This window comes from Aspergillus piperis (assembly GCF_003184755.1).
Source record: "Aspergillus piperis CBS 112811 unplaced genomic scaffold BO85scaffold_17, whole genome shotgun sequence".
Taxonomy (NCBI): domain Eukaryota; kingdom Fungi; phylum Ascomycota; class Eurotiomycetes; order Eurotiales; family Aspergillaceae; genus Aspergillus; species Aspergillus piperis.
The window spans coordinates 646,174-668,067 of NW_020291607.1; the positions used below are offsets into that span (position 1 = coordinate 646,174).

The 21,894-nt window shown below is 49.3% G+C and overlaps 5 protein-coding genes across 5 annotated transcripts; 1 reads left to right on the top strand and 4 right to left on the bottom strand.

Moving 5' to 3' along the window:
• Nucleotides 1–27: 27 nt before the first annotated feature.
• BO85DRAFT_470881 (uncharacterized protein) lies at nucleotides 28–2,478 on the bottom strand (the record flags this gene model as incomplete). Its single annotated transcript, XM_025662433.1, has 1 exon — nucleotides 28–2,478. The coding sequence occupies exon 1, from the start codon at nucleotides 2,107–2,109 to the stop codon at nucleotides 28–30; it is 2,082 nt and encodes a 693-aa protein (XP_025512990.1). The 5' UTR covers nucleotides 2,110–2,478.
• Nucleotides 2,479–3,535: 1,057 nt separating this feature from the next.
• Nucleotides 3,536–4,764, bottom strand: BO85DRAFT_378156 (uncharacterized protein; the record flags this gene model as incomplete). Its single annotated transcript, XM_025656289.1, has 2 exons — nucleotides 3,536–3,936; nucleotides 3,975–4,764. 2 exons carry the CDS (start codon nucleotides 4,762–4,764, stop codon nucleotides 3,536–3,538), a joined length of 1,191 nt encoding a protein of 396 aa, XP_025512991.1.
• A 5,729-nt stretch (nucleotides 4,765–10,493) lies between these two features.
• BO85DRAFT_91699 (uncharacterized protein) lies at nucleotides 10,494–11,022 on the bottom strand. Its single transcript, XM_025665785.1, has one exon. It carries the CDS (start codon nucleotides 10,928–10,930, stop codon nucleotides 10,541–10,543), a length of 390 nt encoding a protein of 129 aa, XP_025512992.1. The 5' UTR covers nucleotides 10,931–11,022; the 3' UTR covers nucleotides 10,494–10,540.
• A 2,685-nt stretch (nucleotides 11,023–13,707) lies between these two features.
• BO85DRAFT_451974 (thioredoxin) lies at nucleotides 13,708–14,433 on the bottom strand. Its single transcript, XM_025660715.1, has 2 exons — nucleotides 14,332–14,433; nucleotides 13,708–14,251 (listed from the first exon to the last, which is right to left on the bottom strand). The coding sequence occupies exons 1-2, from the start codon at nucleotides 14,352–14,354 to the stop codon at nucleotides 13,954–13,956; spliced, it is 321 nt and encodes a 106-aa protein (XP_025512993.1). The 5' UTR covers nucleotides 14,355–14,433; the 3' UTR covers nucleotides 13,708–13,953.
• Nucleotides 14,434–19,233: 4,800 nt separating this feature from the next.
• On the top strand, nucleotides 19,234–21,828 carry BO85DRAFT_451976 (uncharacterized protein). Its single transcript, XM_025660716.1, has 2 exons — nucleotides 19,234–21,522; nucleotides 21,578–21,828. Exons 1-2 carry the CDS (start codon nucleotides 19,252–19,254, stop codon nucleotides 21,614–21,616), a joined length of 2,310 nt encoding a protein of 769 aa, XP_025512994.1. The 5' UTR covers nucleotides 19,234–19,251; the 3' UTR covers nucleotides 21,617–21,828.
• The last annotated feature ends 66 nt before the right edge of the window (nucleotides 21,829–21,894 follow it).

A 21,894-nucleotide genomic window follows, 5' to 3' on the forward strand; every position in this document is an offset into this window, starting at 1 on the left:
ACAACGCTACGCTAATATACAATTACATTACATGCTAATATCTGCCTTGTCATTTCCACCCCCCTGCGCCGCTGCCAACCGCGTATTCTCATTCTGCAACGACCCGATCAAGTCCAGCCATTGCTTGCGCTCTCCGCGCAGTCGATGCACCTCCTTCTTGAGCACCTCCACCTCGCGGCGCAACGCCTCCGTCTCTGCCCGCGAGCGATGCTTCTCCTGCTTGTCTGCGTGCTTCTGCTGCCGCGCCTCGATCTTCGATGCCTCCTTGACCTGGTCTTTTTCGATCTTGCCGAGCTGTTTCAGCAGCTTGGATTCGTCGTGGAACAGCCCGGACGCAACCTTGTGCATCTTTGCCGTTTCGTGGTCGGGATTCTCGGCATGACGGCTCTTGCTTGACGTTTGGCCTTTGTGCACGCTGCTGGCTGGGCTGCTGCTTGGAGGTTCACTGCTGGCTCCCTCGTTTGTTGCTGCTAGAGCGGTCGTGGATGTCTTGTCGCGCTTGGAACCTTCGACTGGTGAGGTCACGCGGAGGGCTTGGATGTCGGCTCGTACTTTATCCAGCTGTGCTTCGACGTTGCGTTTGCGTTCTGCGAGCTTTGCCAGCTGTTTCTCGTGCGAGGTCAGCTTGCCTTTCTTGTTCTTGGCCATTAGCTCCAGCGCGGATACGTCGGGGCCTGCTTCCAGTGATGACTCGACGCCTGAGTTTGCTGATGGTGCTATCGACGCTTTGTCGTGCGATACTGCATCGTCTTCGTGCTCCTTAGCCCCCTCGACATCTGGCTCCGTGCTGCTGGCAGGAACACTCTGGGCAGAGACCTGGCGCGAGTGCTGCGGTAGGTAGTCCAGCACTGTCTGCGGCGCATACCGCTCCAGACCTGCGTTCACCAGGTATGCGAAGCTGGCAATCAACCCGTGGTGTTCGACTTCAGTGTATGACTCGTCGTCACTGTCCTCCTCACTGCTGGACGCATCCTCCTCCTCATCATACTGACTATGACTGCCCACCGACCTGTCCGTGGACCTTCTCTTCCTCTCCCCGTCCCGACAAGCCCAATTCAAGAACTTGACAGCATCCGTACAGATACTCTTGGGGGTACCCTTCTCCACCATCCATCTGGGGATATTACCCCCCGGATCACTCCTCGTCACCATCACCCATTCAACCGGATTCATCGCTCCCTCAGGCTTACCCTCCACAGGTATCTCCCGAATAAACTCCACACTCTCATACATACCCCGAATATACCCCGGCACCGGAGGCACCTCATCATGCTCGCACGGTCTCGACACCATCATCCACTCCCTCCCCTTCCCTTCCTTCTTCCGTTTCTCCTCCTCACCCTCACTCTCATCCCAACTCACAATCAAACTCACAAAATCCCTCGCAGTCGTAGGTTTCGGAAACTGCGCCGAAACATGATACACCTGCACCCTACCAATCACCCCATCCCCACCATCACCACTATCACCACCACCCATAACCTCCACCCCCTCAACCAACCTCTCCGCCCCAATCCCCCTAACCGCCTGATCCGGCATCTTCCCCTTCCTCACCCGTTCCTGATTCCTCCTCAACGTCTCCCCCATCTCACCCGACAACTTCTCCCTCCACCGCTCAAACCCTAACCCCTCATGCACGCTCCGCCTCCCAAACCAATGTCCCTTCCCATCTCCCCCCTGCAACTTATATATCGGGATCTGCAACGGGTTATCCCGAGAATTGGTCACTCGTATCGGCTTGCTCCATTGTTTTCGAAGTGCTTGGACCCCGCTTCCTTTCCCATTGTTGTTGTTGTTGCTTTTCCCACTCCCACTCCCGCTCCCGCTACTGCTATCACCATTCCCATTATTATCATGATCCACTAAATCATGCACAGGAACTGCGCCGCTCGCCTTCACTACCTTACTCGCCGGATGTCCGCCATACGCGGCCTGCTGTGCTTGGATATCGTCGTCTGAAGGTAACGGGACGGAATCAACGATCAGGTGCGCTTTCGTGCGGAGGTCGGTGATGTAGGCTCGTAGGGCGGCGGGGTCGGTGCTCGGGACGTCGGTCCAGGTGGTCGGGGAGAGGGATTCTAGGGATTCTTGGAGCGTGGGGAGGGGCATGTTTCTTTCTTTCTTTCTTTCTTTCTTTCTTTCTTTCTTTCTTTCTATCGACTTAGTTGGGTATGCTTGTGGTTTCGGGTCGGCTGGGTTCGGTTCAATTGTTGTGTATGTGGTAGGATTTGATGTTGGTGGGTCATGTAGAGTATATATGGATGATATTTGTTTCTGAAATTATGGAAGTTTGTTGTTCACTGGTGGTGAGGTGGTGTGTAAGTTAGGAGTTATTGAAGTGGTGGTGATGATGATGATGATTGTAAGACTGAAAGAGGAGACTCCCGGCGGAGGCAATAGGAGGAGGGTATGTCACAGGAGGGCTTAGGCAACCAGGCAGACATAAAATAGAATAATACAATAAACTAGAATACCCACAAAAAGCTAATCCGATCAAGAGCAGAAGTTCATCGTCAGAGGAAGATAATGAATGGTACCTCCGGTTCTGGTGGTGTTGCGGAGCTCGGGGTCTGACGTCACCGGTCCGGGGCAGAAAAAGACCGTTCTTGCCGATGAATCCAGCAAGGCTCGTCTCTCCCCTGGCGGCCATGAGATCAGTGCTTACTATTCTACGCCTTACTCTACATCCTGTCTACTGCGCAGTGCCGATCGTCTTGTGGTCCATTATGTCAGACTAAGTACATCGTGCCAAATAATTCAAAAAGATGGTAGTAATGCTTAGAATAAAGAACGAAGATCCAAAGAAGACTGGGCGCAGCCCTCCAGCATCCGATTCCCGCTCAGAGTCTCACCCAGTGAGGATGTGAACGGGCGTATCCAGGTAACTTCAAACCCAGCCTGGATGATAGGAGATGAACCTACCGGACAGCCACATTGACGGGACAGTGAGCCCAAGTTAGTCTCGTAAAGTTCCACTGACGGTCACAGACCGTTAGTTGCAAACCCGATCAGGTCCGCCACAGGCGGATTTTCAGATCTGAGACGCCCCAGGGCTACCTGCGCCACATCATCTGTGCTGCCAAACTCTGCAGCCATCACATCCCAGATGTAGATAGCCACAGCAGTCGCTAGCCACCTCTGCCATCAATGGGTACCTGTACCCAGCAGACGATGGCGTCAGGACGACCACCATGCACAGCACAGTAGCCCTCCTGACTCCGCGACACGAAACGAAGGGCGAACATTCCTCATCCAAATCATATCCCAAGCCGCGAGGCTAACCAGGTCTTCATGACATATAATGCGGGATTGAAAGGGGGCATCCCCAAAAATCAGAACAAACAGCCGACCCGCCGCTCTTGATGCTATAGAACGAAAATCAAACAAAACGCTAGCGCTGTCAAAGGCAAACGAAAAGAACAAGGGCACTTGTGGTGAAAACTGGTGTCATCGAATATCGAAAAGAGATAAGAAAAACCAATGCAAAGACGTGAGGGTGTATCATGTGTTTCGCAAATCATCAAGGGTAACGCCGTCATTGATGCCAATTAGTCTGATGAGGGTATCCGTGGGGATAGGACCCCGGTCGTTCTCGTGACTGTGTATACGCGGGCCCCGGTGGCATGGAGCCGTAGTCATATTGTCGGTACGGATCCTCGGATCTATTCCAAAGACACGCGAAGTCAGGGATACCGTTAACATCAAGTGTCTGGTTCCATGGACCTGTTACATTGTTGTCCCGTATGGCAGTGTAAAATCTTGGTACCGGTTCTCCCATCCAAACCCCGCCAGACCAGCCACTGTGCTGCACGGTTGCACTAGCATGCTCGGCAGCGGGAGCGCCGCGATGGTCGCCGACGTCGCCGCTGTGCTGTAGTATTGTGTCGCATTGTATGGTGAAGTGGTATATGGCTGGCTGAACGTTGGGGAAGTAAGCTGCGCTTCTCCCATGCCGTTCATGGTTGCCCACATACCAGCGTTCGGCTCGCCAGTGCTGGTTGTTGCGGGGCTGGATGGGAGGACCTTCCACGACTCCAAAGGCAGTGTTTGTGGCATCGGCTCCTGCCACCAGGTTCCCGGTACGGTCGAGCTGGGAAGGATAGGGGTCGAGCGGAGGACGTCAACTACACGTGGCGGCGGGGGGAGTAGAGGCACGAAGAGACTGGTTATCGCCGCCTTCGCGTCATCGCTGCGGCCGCCAAGCAGTTCACCTGCGCCATCCTCCTCGAGCCCTTCCAGCGCGAGCGCCTCTGTGCGATAGACAAACTTGTTGACAGCTTGCACAAATTCCTCCTGCAGCTTCTTCAGCTGACTATCCTTGTCGGACCAGTCCCAAGTGCTGGCAGCCGTGTCGACGGAATAGACATCCTTGTGGTAGTCGACGAGAGCCTCGATGGTCTCCGGAGTCAATTTAAAGGCGACTTCGTTCTGCGAAACCATGTCGACATGCACGACGTACGCTTCGATGTGGACCATCTGGTAGTTGCACATGGCCTCAACCAGGGGGTTGTCGTCCTTCTTGAGTTCCGCATCGGGGGCCTTGGGAAACATCAGAGAGCACAGTGTCCAGATGGCGTCGGGGGATGACAGCGTCTCCGTAAGGCATCTGGTATGCTGGGTAACATTGTTAAGGGGTCGCTTGACTCGATTCACTCTTTTGAGGGTGGCAGTCAGCCAGGGCTCGATGCGCGCATTCAACACCACGTTCGGCGACGAGCGTGGAGCGAATGCGGCTGCCGACGAGGGCAGCAAGACGGTTGGCATAATTAGACTGCGCAGTGACGAGCAAAGATGGTGCTATACTTGACGACAAACGAACGCAAAAATGAAGGGCGGATCAGTAAAGAGAGAGATAAGATAGGGTGGAAAAAGAGCATAGAGGCGACATTCGCCCACAGCGAGTGATATATCCCGATACAGTCCGAAGCGTGACGGGCAAAGTAACTTGAAGTCACGAGGACCGAGGCGTGTAGGGGCAGCGCGGAAAGACTAGAAAGAAGTCGGAAGGAGGGTTGTCTGCCCGGAGGGAGGAGGTTGGTAGTATATATTAAAATCCCCACCGTCAGGAACCGGGAGTGGAGTGGAAAGCAGTACTACTTGAGTAATAGTAGTAGTAGTAGTGGAGGAAGAGGGTTGTATAGGTCAAAATTACTGTTTGTGTGTGTGTGGGCGAATGCGCAATAGAAGTGAGGGTAAAAGAAAGGAATGGCAACGATGATAAGCAAAAGGGTTTAAAATAAAATAAACCAAAAAGAAATAGGACCAGACGAGCGGCAGAAGAGGGGAGGAAGAAAAGAAAAAGAGCGAGGCGGGGACAAACGGGGGAATGAGAGAGACAAAGAGGAGGAAAAGCAGCAGGAAGCAGAAGAAAGAGGAGAAGAGAGGGAAAAAGAGGAGAGGGGCGAGGGTGACCCAAAAGGGAAAGCAAGAGTCCCGACCAACTTTTCGGGATGGATCAGTCAATCCTTAATGGAGGTAAAAGTCAACTGAGCGAGTTGATGGATGGATCGGATGGGATGCAGGATGGATACAGTAAGAGGCAGTACTGTATGAAGAGGGGGGGGGGGGGGGGGGAGGAGCAGCAGTAGCAGCAGCCAAAACTGTGGTTCCGAGCGGATTTATACAGCCGCCAAATGAGGTGAGAAGGGCAGATCTGTCAACCACTGTCAAGAAACGTTGGCTCCGACTGTCAGACCAAAAAGAAAAGAGATGTCGATGGATAAATAATAGAAGAATAAGAGAGAGATAAAAGGTGTTCAATATAACATTATAGAGGTCACTCCAATAAAAAAATTAATTTAAAAAATAAAGATCCAAATCCCAACTGTAAAATCCAGCAGCATACACACTGATACATACCCATATCCATACACACACCCACGCACACACACAACACGCGCGCACTACATTTACCCATCCAGCTTTTGCTTTGGAGTTGGAAAAAAGTCTCCAATAGTGCAGACCGGCGACTTTCGATTTCCTATTTTAAAATTTTCAATTACTTTTCTTAATCTTTTCCCCTCATGTTTTTACTTGTTTTCCGAATTATTTTCTTTTTCCTTTTATTCTCATTTTCCCTCCCAATTTTTAGAGGTGAGGATTTTTTTTTCTCTCATGCAGACGCGGAATCCCGATCGTATGGTACGAGAGAAAAAAAAAATTGGCCACCGTCCGGATTGACCGTCCGATCTCAGGTGCGCAGCAGCAGCAGCAGCGGCGGCGTCAGGTCTGTTCCCCTTCGGGCTGGGTTTAGCAGGATGCAGGCGTCCAGAAGTGTCGTCGGTGGTGGAGACACCCGACCAGTCCTGGCGTGGTCGATCCAAAGATGTCATTGCTAAGAGATTCCCTAAACTACCGTCTTCTTTTCCCACACCTGAGTCAAGAAATGGGGCCAACTTAGACCACACTACGATCGGGGCGGGTAGGTAGCATATGTTAGTGACTTAGTGTGTATGGCACACTAAGTAGAAACCACTACAAAATCTGTGTAGGGTGGACACTCGCACTCAACTCACACACAGGATAAGTTTGGGTCAACAGGCGCTTAGTCTAGTTAGTATTATCCTCTTTCTTTCCACACCCCCCTTAGTTTATCTACCCCTCCAAAACAATACCGGGAACAAAAAGACGAGGAAATGTCCCAAACAACTCTTTGGCGGCATCGCAAGAAAGTTCGACCAAGGCGCCCGTCGTTCCCTGGCGGCACTGCGTCCTGATTTGGAGGGTTTCGGATGGTTCCTCGGCGGTCGAATCGCGTGGGAGAGACAGCACAAAAGCTAAGTAAGTAGTGGTAGTAGTAAGTAGTAGTATTGTTGGAATCCCTCCCGGGCCTAGGTGCTTTTTTTCCACCCCTTTACCTTTTTTTTACTTTTTTTCTCATAGATTGTGTTGCGTGTATTTCTTCATTTGATTGTTCTCTTTGGTCGTAAACTCCTATTTTTTTCCCCCTGCGGAAACTGGGATCGTGTCTGGACTGCTCCGGACATTACGGAGTGCGACGGTGGGAATAAGAGGTCGGACTAGACCCTCGTCTGTGTGTCACAGGCACGACCCAGACTGACGGTCGGACGGACCGTCAGGTCTGACATCCCGTTCACGCATATGAGTTAGAAAGAAGTTGGACGTTACACTGGAGAGGGAGAGACGTAAAGGGAGAAAATGCATGGTGCATGAGCCGTCTGGGGCGGCAGCAACAGCAGCAGCTGGGAAAAGTGGGAGGCGCTGCAGAAGACAGTATGCATTTCAGTCCGGCGTGCAGGTAGACAGGGCACGGCGATGCCAATTGCAATGACCAAGAGGGCTGGCTAAGCCCCGATGGCTGATCCACTTCCGGATGGATGGAGGGCTGGAGTGTATGCATGCACGGATGCATCTCTCTCGGCTCCTGGAAAACGGTCCTGTGGTCGGCAGAATTGACTGGTCGGGTCGATTTATCTGATTCTGCTCTGTTGCCTTCACAGACAGCAGTATTTCAGCAGCCATCCTGGATACTGTCGTCTAGTTCAGACTCCATGGATCTTGAATGCTGTCGTAAATGAACAGAACGTGGTGAATATCCTCGCTGAACCCCCCACCATTATCCTGGTTTGTGAAGATCACCCGATTGCCCTGGAAATTCTAATGCCCAATCGAGTAAGACAATAGCAGCCGGCGCCCATTCCGCCACCTGGTGGATCCCAACTTCAGCTGGGAAGAACATCTGCCTAGTAAACCGCTGCTTATGGTAGGTTGTTCGGCCCTCTCATGGTGGGTTTTTAAGAAGGAATCTGGTTTAGTTTCATTCTTAAAATACCCAAAGAGGGCATTTTTTCACCAAATTTGTTGGAATGGGTGGCTTATTAACCAACAAGTGTATTAAGTCACGGGACAAAAAGGAGAAAGTTAACCATAACTTATAGATACGAAAAAGCACAAGACAAATAAGACTCTATCATCATAACTTCATCTTCCACTGAAAAGAGTAAATCCCCCGCGCGCTCAAATCTTGCGCGCAACGGGTTATACAGACCGCTGCCCGCGGCAAAAGCACAATAGAACCCACATTTGCTTGCTGCATGACTCACAGTAGCAGCGCGTTGGAGTCGGCCGTGTACATAGTAGAAAGAATATGCCTTCAATAGCACCACATACTCCATAACAACAATAACTACTACTACAGAGGGTCTTTCCGGATCAAGTGTAGAGGAACCAGATAATCTACCCGAAATCCCACGCTTTATCAACCAAAGGTTCAGGAGGGTCCACAAAGCGCTGGCCGCCGCCAGTACGCTGTCGCACCGACTCGGTTCCAAAGATCGTGACCCAACGGATACTGTCTGCCTGCTGCGTATTGTTGTGCGGCACACTGCACTACTTCTTATCGCTCTGATTCTATGTTTCTTGCAACATTGGAGAGAACAAACACTAAGATAAACTTGTGATAGGAGGAACTTCTCTCCTCCAAGTAAGCCCTGATCGAAACATAGACGCAGCACGCAATGGGGAAAGGGCAACGTGAAACGAACTCGGCCTGGTCGTTCCAATCCACAACATTATTCGGATCCCCTAATCCTCTTCGGGTAGCGGAGGGAAAAAGACCTCAGACTCAGCTGATGAATCATGGAGGGGTTGAGGGCATCGTGGGGCGAGCTAAATGTCCTTGGAAGTTGGTACAAGGTCTCTTCTGGCCTCAGATTCGCTGACACCCTCACGGTCCGGCTCATACGCCGCAGCTGAGATCCCTGCTACGATCTACCATTGGACTGGGCTTCGTCGACGGTCATCTCCAGACTTTCTCGAATGGGAAGTCAGTCGGACGGGAGGCCTCCTCGTAAGAAATGATACTTCGTTATTACACGCAGCACAAAGGGAGCGAAAAGGGGATTTCTCCCGTCGAACCTCCCCCCGATCTGCATGCATGCGCTTCTCGCGTTGCCCTGAACTACCCTAATGTGTAGAACTTGTCGCTAGTCTGCACGCCCACCCACTGCTTCATGGTTGGCTGACTGAGAGCCCTGGCTTGTGCTCGTGTCATCCAGGAGACACCGGAATCTGGAGATATTACCATGACCAGGCACAAACTCCGAGCACATGGGTCTGTGGCAAGCCAATGCACAAGCCTGGTATTTAGGGGTAGTGGGCGCCCGGCGACACCGGGACTGGCTGAGATGGAGATGAAAAAAAGTTCATCCATAGATGCGGTCATGTCATCCCCTAGCCGACCTTGCACGACCCTCCTCGGACGGCATCAACCCAACCAGGGCCGGAGCATCAACCAAAAAGCGGCAGTGCCTGGGGTCAATGGGTGAGGCAAGACGATGCTAAACTTCGGTCTCAGCACGCGCCCAGCAGTGGACTCAATCAAAGCGGAGTACACTCACCAGGCATGGGAAGAGATTGGGTGAATGGAGGCACGAGAGAAACAATGGCAGAGCGCATCGCTGCGTCGGCTGGAGTCGGTTCCGGGCACCAGATGGCAAGGTAGTCAGTCTGGCGCAAGAATGCGGCATAAGCAACCAGCGCGTCGTCAGCTGTGCACTAAAGACCATGCGACCCATCAGATTGGATGCGGAATGCTGGAACGACCGTTATGGCCCGCACTATGACATATCGTGGACCCTAGCCTATACATACTTAGCAAGGCTGGAGTCAAAAAAAGAGGCATGGATCGCCTCATGGGGCAAATAGAGAGACGGCAAAAAGGTATAAAAAAAGAAATGAAGCAGCAGAGAGTACAGAGTAGGCAAGCAAGGATATGCAGGATGCAGGCAGGCAACAGGAAAAGCCCCGTTGGTGGACAAGACGTGAATCTGACGGCGGTGTCGGCGATGGCCGATTGCTGCGCCTCACCCGTCGCTGCTGTCATTTTGAGCCACATCACTGTGGCGAAGTTTCTGCAGAACCACCATGACATAATGGGCGGAGAATTTATTTGGAACTAGGGCATAGCTGGAACAATGTAGAGTCGAACTATGAATATTGTTTGACTAGTTACCTGTCGATAGTAGTTGGTAGTGAAGAATCTCCCCACTACTATCAGATACATCATGCTTAGCCTCGGGTCATAACTATGGGCGATGAGATAAGCGGGACGAGTAACTAACTTAGTTAACTAAACTTACTCTCCTGCGTAGTCTACTACTAAACACTACCTGCATCTGCATCCATCGAAGACTGTATACGAAGTACGATGCCTGCTAACCCAGAAATACCCCCCCGGAACGCAAATGCTCCCCCTTCACATGACCTTGGATTAGCGCTGCGCCCCATTGTCTGCCTTGATGACCTTCCCCCATCGCACTCATCACACGCCTGGATGCAACGGGCGGCTTCGATTATCGGAGGTTTCATGCAAGATTCCGGATTTCATCCGGACCTCCACGACGGGGACACGGCATGGCAGCCTTGAAGAAAACATTGCAACCGCGCGCGCATTGAAGCCGCTCGCAGGCAGGTCTGAGATAGCCTAATGATACCGCTAGTGAGATGCAACCTGCATCATTACCATGCATTACCTTACATGCCCGCCTAAGCGCTGAGTCCTCGCCCATCTTAACCAGAGTCAGACTTTAGCCCCCGACCCGGACTGCAACTGGCCAATACGGGCTGCCTTGCTGAGGCTAATCCCTGTTCTGTGTTTCAGACAACCCCATCCCCGTGCGGGCGACCAGGGGGGCACTGGGTCAGCCATGGCAGAGGAGGGGGCCCCCGTACTACTGTAGGGCATGCATACTACCGGGAGATATCTTGGGCTTTTAACCTCATTATTCCTCCTCTGATCCTGAGTGTAATGGTGGTGTCGACCCACTTGGTTCTGCTGACAGTGCATGCCAGTTTGGTCACCTGTTCTACTAGCCATCTTGGGAAGGGAATGGACTGGCCTGGATGCTCGAAAGAGTGTTGGAATGAGGTCATCTCGTTCGGATTCATCCTCCAGGGGAGCTGGGGTCATCTATTTTCCTATCTAAGGGGACACCGAGCACAAACATCCTGGAGATAGGTATGCGTACTTTGTCCGCTGATCCAGGGGTCAAAGCTACAAGGAATAATGGTCTGGACTCATCACTCTCGTACTTCTGGAGAGGTCTAATTATGCTGGAGTCCGAAGTAGGAAGTCCCTATCTTGCGAGCTGAGCTACTGATCGCCTTTATAGTTCTGTTGTGAGACAACAGTCATTCGCACTTGACGTAACTGTTTACAAACTTCCCTCTTCGATACTGCCAATCCCCAATCCAGCTGAGATACCCCTCGCTCGTCTCCACCACCTCTTGGCCATCTAGACCCATCACATCGGTTCAGGTCACCCTCTAACCATGGTCTGTCGAAACCGGGGCACATTAGCTGATGTCAGCACCTAATTGCGACACTATTGATATGGCATAGCATGTGGACTGAGACCACCACAGCCAGCCAAACTATATTATATAGATACCAAGACCATCTGAGCGCAAAGTGCTTTGGCTCGAGAATGAGCCGAACAATATGCACAATATGTCACACTATCACTTACCTCTAGTACGTACTAGAGAGGAGATCACTTTCAGCTGGCTATTTTGCGTCTGCATTGAGCGAAGAGACCTTGGACAGCTGACTCTAATGTAACACCGCACATGCTTTCCGACTTTCTTTCAACTGCTGTGAATGCTGAAACCGATAAGTAAACGCGCTTGTGAGATCTGTCTTTGATGCCTGATATGTCACAACAGTGGCTTGAAGCTTGTACAACCTGAGGTAAAGTCGACCGGGTTACTACCATCATAATGACACTGCATGAGGCTCTGAAAAGAGGACCGGACGTCAAAAGTTCGACCCCTCTGGTTCACGACAGATGCGCTAATCACCTGACCTGTCTACTTGTGTTGCTTTTCCTGTACGATGTATCATCTGTTGCCTATGTGCGGAACATGTCAGTGGTTCTGATTGGTGTCCGTTGCAATCTCTCTCTTTTTCTTTGAAGTCTTTGTTGGGCATTTACTACGGCTAGCAGAGCAAGCAAAAAAGGAGCAGAGGGACTGCAATACATTATTAGTCTGCACGAGCTAAGTGATACCATGAGAAACTGAATAACGCTATAATTGCCTGGAACTTACCACTTTGTCCTTTTTATGCTTCCCATACTGACACTCCTTCCAGCGCATCAGCTAAATAATTGCACCAGATAGAGACCTCATTTTTACCTTCAACTCTCTGAATAGCACCAAACCAATTAGCACCAACTCTCAAGTTTTTACCTTCTCTCCCAAGCCATATTACTCACGATTAGCTTTCAAACTTAACCAACTGCCAGGATAATTGGCAAGTTTAAGATTGAGCATACAAAGTCTGCGGACCAACGGTAAAACTTTACATCCCATTATGAAGCTTGTACAGCCAACGTCACGGATAGAGTGTTACACAGCCACACGACGCTTTCTTTCAGGGAAGAAAGTTAAATTCAGCTTCGAAAGAAACTTTGATATAAAGTACTGATTCATCACGTGTTGGCTAATCTATAGGATGAAATTCTTTCGAAAGTCTCGGTCAAGCATGCGTGAAGTTCTAAGAACCATTAGTATGTATCCGGACGAGATGTTATTCAAAGATGTGGGGTTAACAAAGTTATAAGAATAACCTCTAATGAAATCCAAGAGTCAGAGATGTGGGATTTCAATGGCTAAGACTGAGTCTTATGGAGAAGGTGAGATGGTTAGATTCATTTGGTTTGGGTATTTCATGCTGTTATGACTACTAAAGAATCTTAACCGAAATCTAACTTGATTTTACCTATCCAACCCACTACTAAAATCTCATATATGGTTTTTAGTAGCAGTGAAGAGTATCATAGTGGACACGTGAAATATATTTTTATAAGCTACTTTGTATTTCAATCATGCTCGATGGACCTACTACTAGTACACGATGAACCCAATTTTCGAAATATCCATCTCAGCACCAACCTCACTAACACCAAGCATGCCATGAATCATGGGATAATGATAATGATAAAGAACAGGAAGTAACACACACTCACACACATACATATACCTACTCCCTTGTAAATAATCTCCCCAAGAAGTCAAGATAAAGACAAGCGTGAAAGCCTCATTTCCGTCAGGACTGCTAGTGACCCGCAATGACATGTTTCAAGTCTAACAAACAACATTGAGTCGTATTCACGGAAGCTTCCTTTGACATATATGTTATTCTCTTCTAGTAAGAGACGTGACTTTGGGTGATTCTCGATATTAGGGTCTCTATCTCTTTCCTGTCTTCATCGAAAGCTTGTCTCCAAGGTTATATGTGGTTGTCCAGGATCTCATTGTGTTTCAAGATCGTTGATCTGACGGGGTTACTGGACCCATGGGTCTAGCTTTGAGATATGGGTATTGGTTCGTGGTTTGTGTAGCTGGGTAGGATAGAAACATGGTGCTTCTTTGGAATAAGTAGTAGTTATGAGTAAGGCAAAGGGATGTGATGGGCTTGGGTATGTTCAGCTGCGTGAGGAAGGGGTATCAGTTGAGCTAGATAAGGCATGGAATAATTTTCATGATCACTTTATGCCGCAAAGTTGATAGTCTATCAGATGTTAGGCTCGCTCTTCGAGCTCTTTAAACAATATATTGTCTACAGTATGTCTGTACTACTATAGAACCAGTGTTATAACCTGCCTGACTACTTATGATTGAATGTGATTCTACAGTGATATAGTCCTACTTAAGTATATTATATACGTCTGTAGTATCATTAGCGACAGCTATTAGTATATTTAGATCTTCTTTTACCACTAAACGAGATCAGTTATCGTATGTATATTACGTTTAGTTCCTGGTATAAGAATCGAAACTTGGGCTATCAACAAAACCAAGTGAGAAGAGAACCAGCAAGTGATTCAAGACATGTACACATATCAGATATAGCAATCTCATCTCGCTTCACACAAAGGCCCTTCTTGCTCAAATACATAGCACAACAGAGTAGTATATAGTTTACCAGACTCATGCATGGCGCTGAATAAGCGCGTGCAGGCCTTGGGGACTAGCACCCACCAGTTCGTCCACTTTCTGGCCATTTTTAAACACCATGAAAGTAGGCAAGGTTCTGATTCCAACTTCTTCGGCGATGTCAGGCTGGGTATCAGAATCGATTTTAGCGAACTTGATCGCGCTCGACTCAATACTAGAGGCCAGATTTTCGAAGATTGGACTGATCATTCTGCAAGGACCACACCATGTAGCCCAGAAGTCGACAATTACCACATCGCCCGAGTCGATGAGGGCTCGGAAGTCGGAGAGACTGATAGTGTAGAAGAGGAGCATGGTCAGTTACTTATTTGGACGATTAGGATATGTTCAGAATGATGATAAAGGTCATACCTCTCAATAGCAGGAACAGACATGATGCAGAAAGGTTATTGATAAGAATTGAATTTGGGAGTGGAGGATAACGGTAAGAAAAAGTGGTGCTAGTAGTTGATTTTCTAGTAGTCACGATTTGGATAGTAGGGGAGGTTGATGTTCAGAGGAAAAACACAGTCGTGACGGGAGGGAAATGAGTGGGTTTTATAGTTACCAACATCAAGCTGAGTTTGTCACTGATAACATGATCGTCAACTCGAATCATAGGTAACCCACTTCGCTCAGGCCCTCAGGTTTGTTGGTATGGAATATATGGATTGGATTTGTTGATGAACTGTACGGCTGAGCAGCTGAATAGCTGAACAGCCATCATGGTCGAATCATTGCTCTTGATAGTATCCACTAATGCATCATCAGCCTGAACCCCCACTTATTTCACGGGATAGATCTGCCCCTCCTTCAGCCGTGCAGATATCCATCTCAGCTTTTCCAGAAAATGAAAACCGCCCAGATAATCTCTGAGTTGAGATTATGTAGTCGTGATATAGTTGGTTGGCTCGAGGTATCTTCAAAGAAATGTTTGAGCGACACAAATCTACTTCTGCAGAAATAGCCCCAAGTCCCAAACAGGTGAACCATCTTCATTCTTTAAAGTATTTATGCAAGTTAGTTCCTACCTCTAATGATATTGTGTATTATCAGTACCGTGTACTCAGAAAGGGTAGGGCATGAATTTACATTGCTGGTGCTGCCTGCTCGATCGAAGAGACTCCAATTATTCCTATACTACGTATATAGCCTTAGGAGTTTATATAGATATGATCAGTAAGTAAGTCAATGACAATTGAAAACTTAACCTACTATACAAAGATCATATATCTCACATATAAAGTGCCTAGAGAAGTCCCTGGAGGTACAAAAGAGATGTTGGACATAATTCTCTAACGGATACTCGAAGATGACGAAGGGAACGGCTTCTTCAGTCTTTTTTATCTGGGAAAAGAAAAGAGTGTAACTTACCTATCAATAACAATTGTGTTGATCTAAGGCCTGTAGAGGCATAGTCAACAAGACTTATTGCCAATCTGCACTTAGTTTGTAGTACCTCAGGTACATCATACCAACATCCCAAACTTACCTAAACTCTCGTGAGGCAAGTCATGTATATCAAGCGTTTTCTATTGAAGCCAAAAGAAAAATGAAAGGGGAGGGAATTACAGAGCTTAAATAAAAGGAATCTCTTCACAAGCTCTCGTCGATGCTTTTTCTATCACCTTTTAAGCATGCAAGAAAAATGAGAGACATGTCAATTAGACTGTAGAATAGCTCAGTTGGGGTAATGATCAAGTCTGAATCACTTCGTATCTATCAGTCTTGCTGTTTCATATTTTATCAGATCTTACTCTTCCAAGTCTGAGTTGGATGGTTATTACAGGTGCTCGTCAGAGACCACGTAGAAAGAAGAGGAGGAGGCAAAGAATCGGCTGACATCTGCCTGGCTGCAGTAAATGTCTCAACAAAAATACCAGCTCAAGAAACATGCAAAAAGAGGCAGAGTAAATTATAGATCTAGGCTTCCTCGTCTACACTGTAACAGAGCATCTCTTCCCGGGAATCGCTAGCAGGTAGTCCCACAGGAGAACCGCTACATCACTGAATAAATATTGCAGACAGGCCTGCTCAGGCGGTTTGATCAGGTCGGACTTGACCCCCTCCCCTAAATATACCTAGCGAAACCAGGAACGCGTAGGCCACGGAAAATGGGGATAGTGCCGAAGACGCTGGGTAGAGGATCTCAAACACGCACCGACTGAGTCAGGGAAGGCTATACATACTTATTATGGTGACTGGCAGGCAGCTGGTCAGCCAGCTGTGACACGCCTTTTTAGGATCTTTTTGTATGCAGTTTAGCTAAGTTTAGCTGCGGTGACGGCCTTCCTACGCCATAGCATGCATTGTTGCAAGTCCCTGTGACTTCGAGGGAGATAGCGTCTAGAGCCGAATTCTTGCTTTAACTGGTGAATCATTCGTGTAGCTAGCATCTTACCCTAGCAGGCTCGATCAGATAGAACAAAAAATTGAAACATGGATTGATCTGAATAAAATGCTGTTATGAGACGACACCAGGGACCAGCCCCAGGTACGTAGTCTCTGAAAATTCTGCGGCAGGAGTAGACGGGATCAGTGCTGAATAGGCCATTTAAAAAAATGGCAAGTAGTTTCCGTCTGCTCAAATATCGTTCTGATGAATAAATCACGCAATGTGTTGGAAAGCTCATTTAGTGCGCCTTCCCCCGAAAAGGCTGCTATAGCTTTTGCTAGCAGTGTCCTAGCCTGAGATGGTATATAGGTGAGTCCTTAACGGGTAATAGGGCTATGAGTGAAACACCGGCTCCTAAGTATTCCATTTTGATATGCATAGACGGATGAGCCCCGATGAAGGAATGAACAGGACCCGTAAAATCCGTTGCATATTCCGCTTAAAGTTGTAAAATTGTTGGAACAAGCACCTAGGAGGATAGAAACGCATCTAGAACCGAGTAGAAGTAGATGAGAGAATGAAAAAGGCGATAAGATGACCCTGAAATTCGCATTGTCAGCTTGAAACAACCTCAAAGTTATACCTACCCCTATCAGATAACCAACAGTGCAGCAGGAAGGAAAGAAAAAGGTTTGCCGCGAAACAGAGGAATAAGAATTAAGGAGAAAAACTAAGTAGCAGATCATCCAAGACTTGACTCCATATTTGGGCCATCTACCGTTACAAGATAGAGCGGAAGTAGATCCGGTCTGATTTTTGGGCCAACCAACCCAGACCACGACCACATCCGCACACCATCCTGCAAATTATAAACAGAACAACTAGAAGAGCAATGAATTAACTTCTCGTACCTGGATGATTCCATGGGATCTAGAAAGTGTCTATAATTATCATTCTGGTAGAAAACTTATCTAGTTATCTACGACAGAAATGGAAGTAAGTCAGCACGTTTTGGGATGCGGCAAGATCGGCCTCCCTTGCTGATCGAGAAAGTAGGGCCCGAGCCGTCAAATGACTTTCCCCTTGCCAGTTCTGATTCCTGCTTTTGCCTCTGAGGGCGTGGTAGTCTGGAAGCAAGGTCTGCACTGTGTCATGTAGCACAATGTTTTAGTCTGCAATATGCGATCTACCAGAGATAGGGTAGCCCCCCTTGGTTGTCTCATCTTCTTGACATCCCAAGGTAGGTGGTGGCTGATGTGGTCATCGCTGCGGATCACAATCTTTTTAGGGCCATGAAAGATGAATTGAAAGATGAAGTGGTTTCTGAAATCAGATTTTGAAATCTTGAGATCCTAGGATGAGACATTGCTCCGTATATGAAGGATGAGGTGAGATGTTCGGGTGGTGAGAGGAAATACCTCGGAGTTACGCAAAGTTAATGCGGGTGTAGAGGCCACCATCTGCAAAAAATAGCCCGCACACTGCATCGTGGAAGATTTTTATTATGCAGGTCCAGTAATGTAACATTCCGTTTCTTTCTTCATTTGAGGCACTGTCATGGCATTGGAAAGAATGACTCGCGACCGAGGGGGAACTTGTGTTGTCTGGCGAGGTGGGAATGAGGGAGGGGACCATCCTCAATAGATGATAGCCTACTCAGAATCAACGGTTATGAGTGTGCCCTGACCCATTCCTTCCCCAGCTTGACCAAGAAATCCTTCGTGTGGTTGTTGAGGAACCACGGCGCCAACCCCGCTTGATGGTCGCCGTCGATCATCAAGCTAATTTAGACCGAGTCCGAGGGGGAAACCTAAATCGCCAACTGCCCGCTCGCCAACTCCAGTAGCCAGGGCCATTGCTACTTCACATGTTACCGAGCATCTCTCTTGCCGAACCTCGCAGCACGGCAACTGCTCCTTGCGCTGTTTCGCGGACTCCGAGTGCAACCTCGCTGCTGCGGGTGGGTTGGGCACTTATGTTGGCCATTGCACTGAGGCCATTCCAACGACTACTCGTGCGAGTACATTGTAGTTAGCGTCCATCACTGGAGACCCAGGTTCTACCGGTTAACTACTATTGTTTCCACCCGTCCCCGCAAAATCAAGTCGGAGAACATTTGCCGTAGATGGCTTAGGTGATAGTCACCCACAGCTTCCAGACTGATAACCAACGTGAACGGCGAACACTGCCACTGGGTAACAGTCGAAAGAGTGGACCTCCCAGGTCACACCCCTTAGCCAGGAACTAGGACTCCTGTTTCCCAAGGCACATCCAATCACTGTTTGGGTGTCAACACCCACCGCGGAGTCAATTGCGACATGGCATCATAGCCGCAAGGGCAAATTTTGTCAGATGCTCGCTTGACTCAAAATGGATGGGCTTTGGTGTCGATCACCGAGGTACCCAGGAAGTTAGAGCGGAAAAATAAGCCCATATCGGGAGCCAAACCATGATCCTAAGTGCACCTCGTAATTTCCCTTCCCATTCATTCGCCCCCCCGCAAGGCAAAGTGCCCCTAACGCAGCTTAAGGTGCACGGTTCACTCCGACAAGCATAGGCTGCCCCAGATCAAACCATCTACTCGGTTGGATCAGAGGAGCATTCCCCTGCGGTGGGTAGCCAGTTCGGATACACATCTAGTGGTCCAATACGGACGATCGTCACGTTGTCCTTGACCAGGGACCGAAAAGGAATTATCCCCGTTAGGTTAGGAAGAGGCCAATCCGCCTGGTCTCGGTAGTATGGCTATTATGAGACGCCCCAGCACGTCCTAGTCATTTCACATGTGGGGTTAAGGACAACCCTCGGCCTTGTCTCGATATTTGGATCGATGTGGAGAGCGCGGGTGGCTGCCGTGTATCTGCAGGCATAAAAGGAGCCTTGCCGTCTGCATTGATCTGGACCCTGACCCGTCCGTCGTCAATTGCTGGCATTCCCTGGTGGAGAGCACCCTCAACATGCGCGTCTCGTCGGCCCTTCTTTCCGCCCTTTTGCTTTCCAGCACTTCGCTGGCAACTCCGGCCCAGGTCTCCTCATCCGTGGCCATCTCTACACAGGGGAGCCCGGCGCCAGAGGAACATGTTGCAGCACAAACAACTGCTGCAGCAGAGGCAACTGCGGCGGCGGCAGCGTCGGCGGCAGCAACTGGTGCATCCGAGCAGACGGCCAGTACCAAGCAGCAGCCAGACAACGATGCTAGTGCCGACCAGCAAAACGCGAATGCTGCCACTCAGCAGTCAAATGCAAACACAAACACAGACACCGGTAACCAGCAGCCATCTGCCGATGTAGCTGGCCAGCAAACCACCCCCAGTGCCGTACAGCAAACAGCCGCAGCTCCGGAATCGACAAGCCAAACAACTGCCACCCAGTCACAAGGAGGAGATCTTCTTGGTGGACTGGTGGGTGGAATCCTTGGTGGTGGCTCCAGCCAAAATGCTGGAGCAAGCAGCACGGCTGCCGCCTCCCCCTCAGCAGCAGGTCTTGGTCAGTCTGCCACCTCCACGCAGGACACCGCGTCTTCTGCAACGACGAGTTCTTCATCATCCGCAGGCGGCTCTTCCGGAAATCTTTTGACGGACATTGGTGATGGCCTCGATGGCCTCCTGGGTCTCTTGTCGCCAACATTCTTGAAGAATGTTGAGTCTTTCTTCAACCACTTTGCATATCTGTTCGATGACAAGACTACCGACCAGACGAAGTCATTGATCGACACTGCGTACAACCTGCTCACCAAGCAGTTGATCACCGAATTGACCGGTCTCCTCAACAATGCAAACAGCCTATTGACACCGAACTTTGTGAACGAGACCCAGCAACTGATCAACTCGGTTGGCCCACTCGTCACGCCACAATTGTTCAAGAAGGTCTCTACCTTGCTTGATAATGGCAACAACCTTTTGACTGCTGAGTTTGTCAAGGAGGTTAACGGCCTGATTGGCAATGCAAACAACTTGTTGACAGCCGACTTCGTGAAGGAGACACGTGAGCTTATCGAAGCTGTTTCTCCTGTACTGACACCAGACCTACTTGGCGAGGTTGGCACGCTGCTTAACAACGCCAATGATCTCCTGACTGCAGACTTCGTTAAGGAAACGAAGTCGCTGATCAGCGCGGTCGGCCCGATCCTGACTCCGGAACTGCTGAAGGAGGTCAACACGCTATTGACCAATGCCAACAGCTTGTTGACTGCAAACTTCGTCAAGGAGACAACATCTTTGATTGATACAGTCGCGCCTAATTTGACACCAGAGCTGTTCAAGGAGATCAACTCGGTTCTCAGCAATGCCAATGGTCTCTTGACACCAGGCTTTGTCAATGAGACTCAATCTTTGATCGAAACTGTTGCTCCTAACCTGACCCCCGAATTGTTCAAGGAGATCAACTCTGTCCTGGGCAACGCTAATAACCTGTTGACCACCGACTTCGTAAAGGAAACCAAGAGCTTGATCGGCGCCGTTGCCCCTGTACTTACACCAGCTGTTCTCGCAGAGGTTGCTGGCTTGTTGGGCAATGCCAATGACCTGCTCACACCGACATTCGTCAACGAGACTCAGGGCTTGATTGGCGCCGTGGCTCCAGTCTTGACACCTGCTCTTCTAAAGGAAGTTGGCAGTCTCTTAGGCAACGCCAACTCTCTGCTGACTACCGGATTCGTTGATGAGACCCAGACATTGGTTGGCAATGCGAACGACCTACTGACGACCGATTTCGTCAAGGAGACCCGTAGCTTGATTGGCGATCTTTCACCGGTCATCACACCTCAATTGCTATCAGAGGTCTCAGGATTGCTCGACAATGCAAACTCCCTATTGACAGCGAAGTTTGTCAATGAGACGCAAGGATTGATCGACGATCTCTCGCCAGTCATCACACCTGAGTTGCTCGGCGAGGTCGGCGGACTTCTCGGCAACGCCAACAAGCTCTTGACCACCAAGTTCGTTGAAGAGACCCAGAATCTGATCGATAGTGTGGCACCTGCAATCACTCCTGCTCTCCTCACGAAGGTGAACTACTTGCTGGGTAACGCAACGAACCTGTTGACGCCTAGTTTCGTCAATGAGACGAGTAACCTCATCGACGAAGTTTCGCCGATCCTGAGTGAAGTTGCGCCAATCCTTACACCCGAAATGCTTGGCGAAATCGGCGGTCTCCTTGGAAATGCCAACGACTTGTTGACTTCGAAGTTTGTCAACGAAACACAAGTACTCGTTGAGGACGCTTCTGAGGTAAGTCCCTTTTAGATGACAACCGCACAGTGAGCCACAGACTAACTTTTCATAGTTGCTTCCCGCTTTGGTTAAGGTCTTGGGATCGCTGTGAATGTAATGAGGCGTGATATTTGAAGGATATACGATCTGATGGACAACGAGTCTACTTTAATCCTATGAGTAATTATGTGTTTGACGTTGATGCATACAATGTTCACGACGCTTGTGCTGCCGATTCAACGTCAAGTACAGACGACGTCTTAATATTAGCACATCCATATTCATAAGATCTCCTAACGCCGTTCCTGTCGTGGAGCTGGCTTTGCCGTAATCGCAAGATCAACTCATCGCGGTGTTCATGGATGAACACTTCCTGGCTGCCTCCAAGCC

Bases quoted from the DNA above. Each gene is read 5' to 3' on its own strand.
- BO85DRAFT_91699 (XM_025665785.1), bottom strand. From the start codon at position 10,930: ATGACCCCAGCTCCCCTGGAGGATGAATCCGAACGAGATGACCTCATT.
- BO85DRAFT_451974 (XM_025660715.1), bottom strand. From the start codon at position 14,354: ATGTCTGTTCCTGCTATTGAGAG. The intron at 14,252-14,331 runs GTATGACCTTTA...CTACACTATCAG, and splicing joins TCTGTTCCTGCTATTGAGAG to TCTCTCCGACTTCCGAGCCC.
- BO85DRAFT_451976 (XM_025660716.1), top strand. From the start codon at position 19,252: ATGCGCGTCTCGTCGGCCCTTCTTTCCGCCCTTTTGCTTTCCAGCACT. The intron at 21,523-21,577 runs GTAAGTCCCTTT...AACTTTTCATAG, and splicing joins TCGTTGAGGACGCTTCTGAG to TTGCTTCCCGCTTTGGTTAA.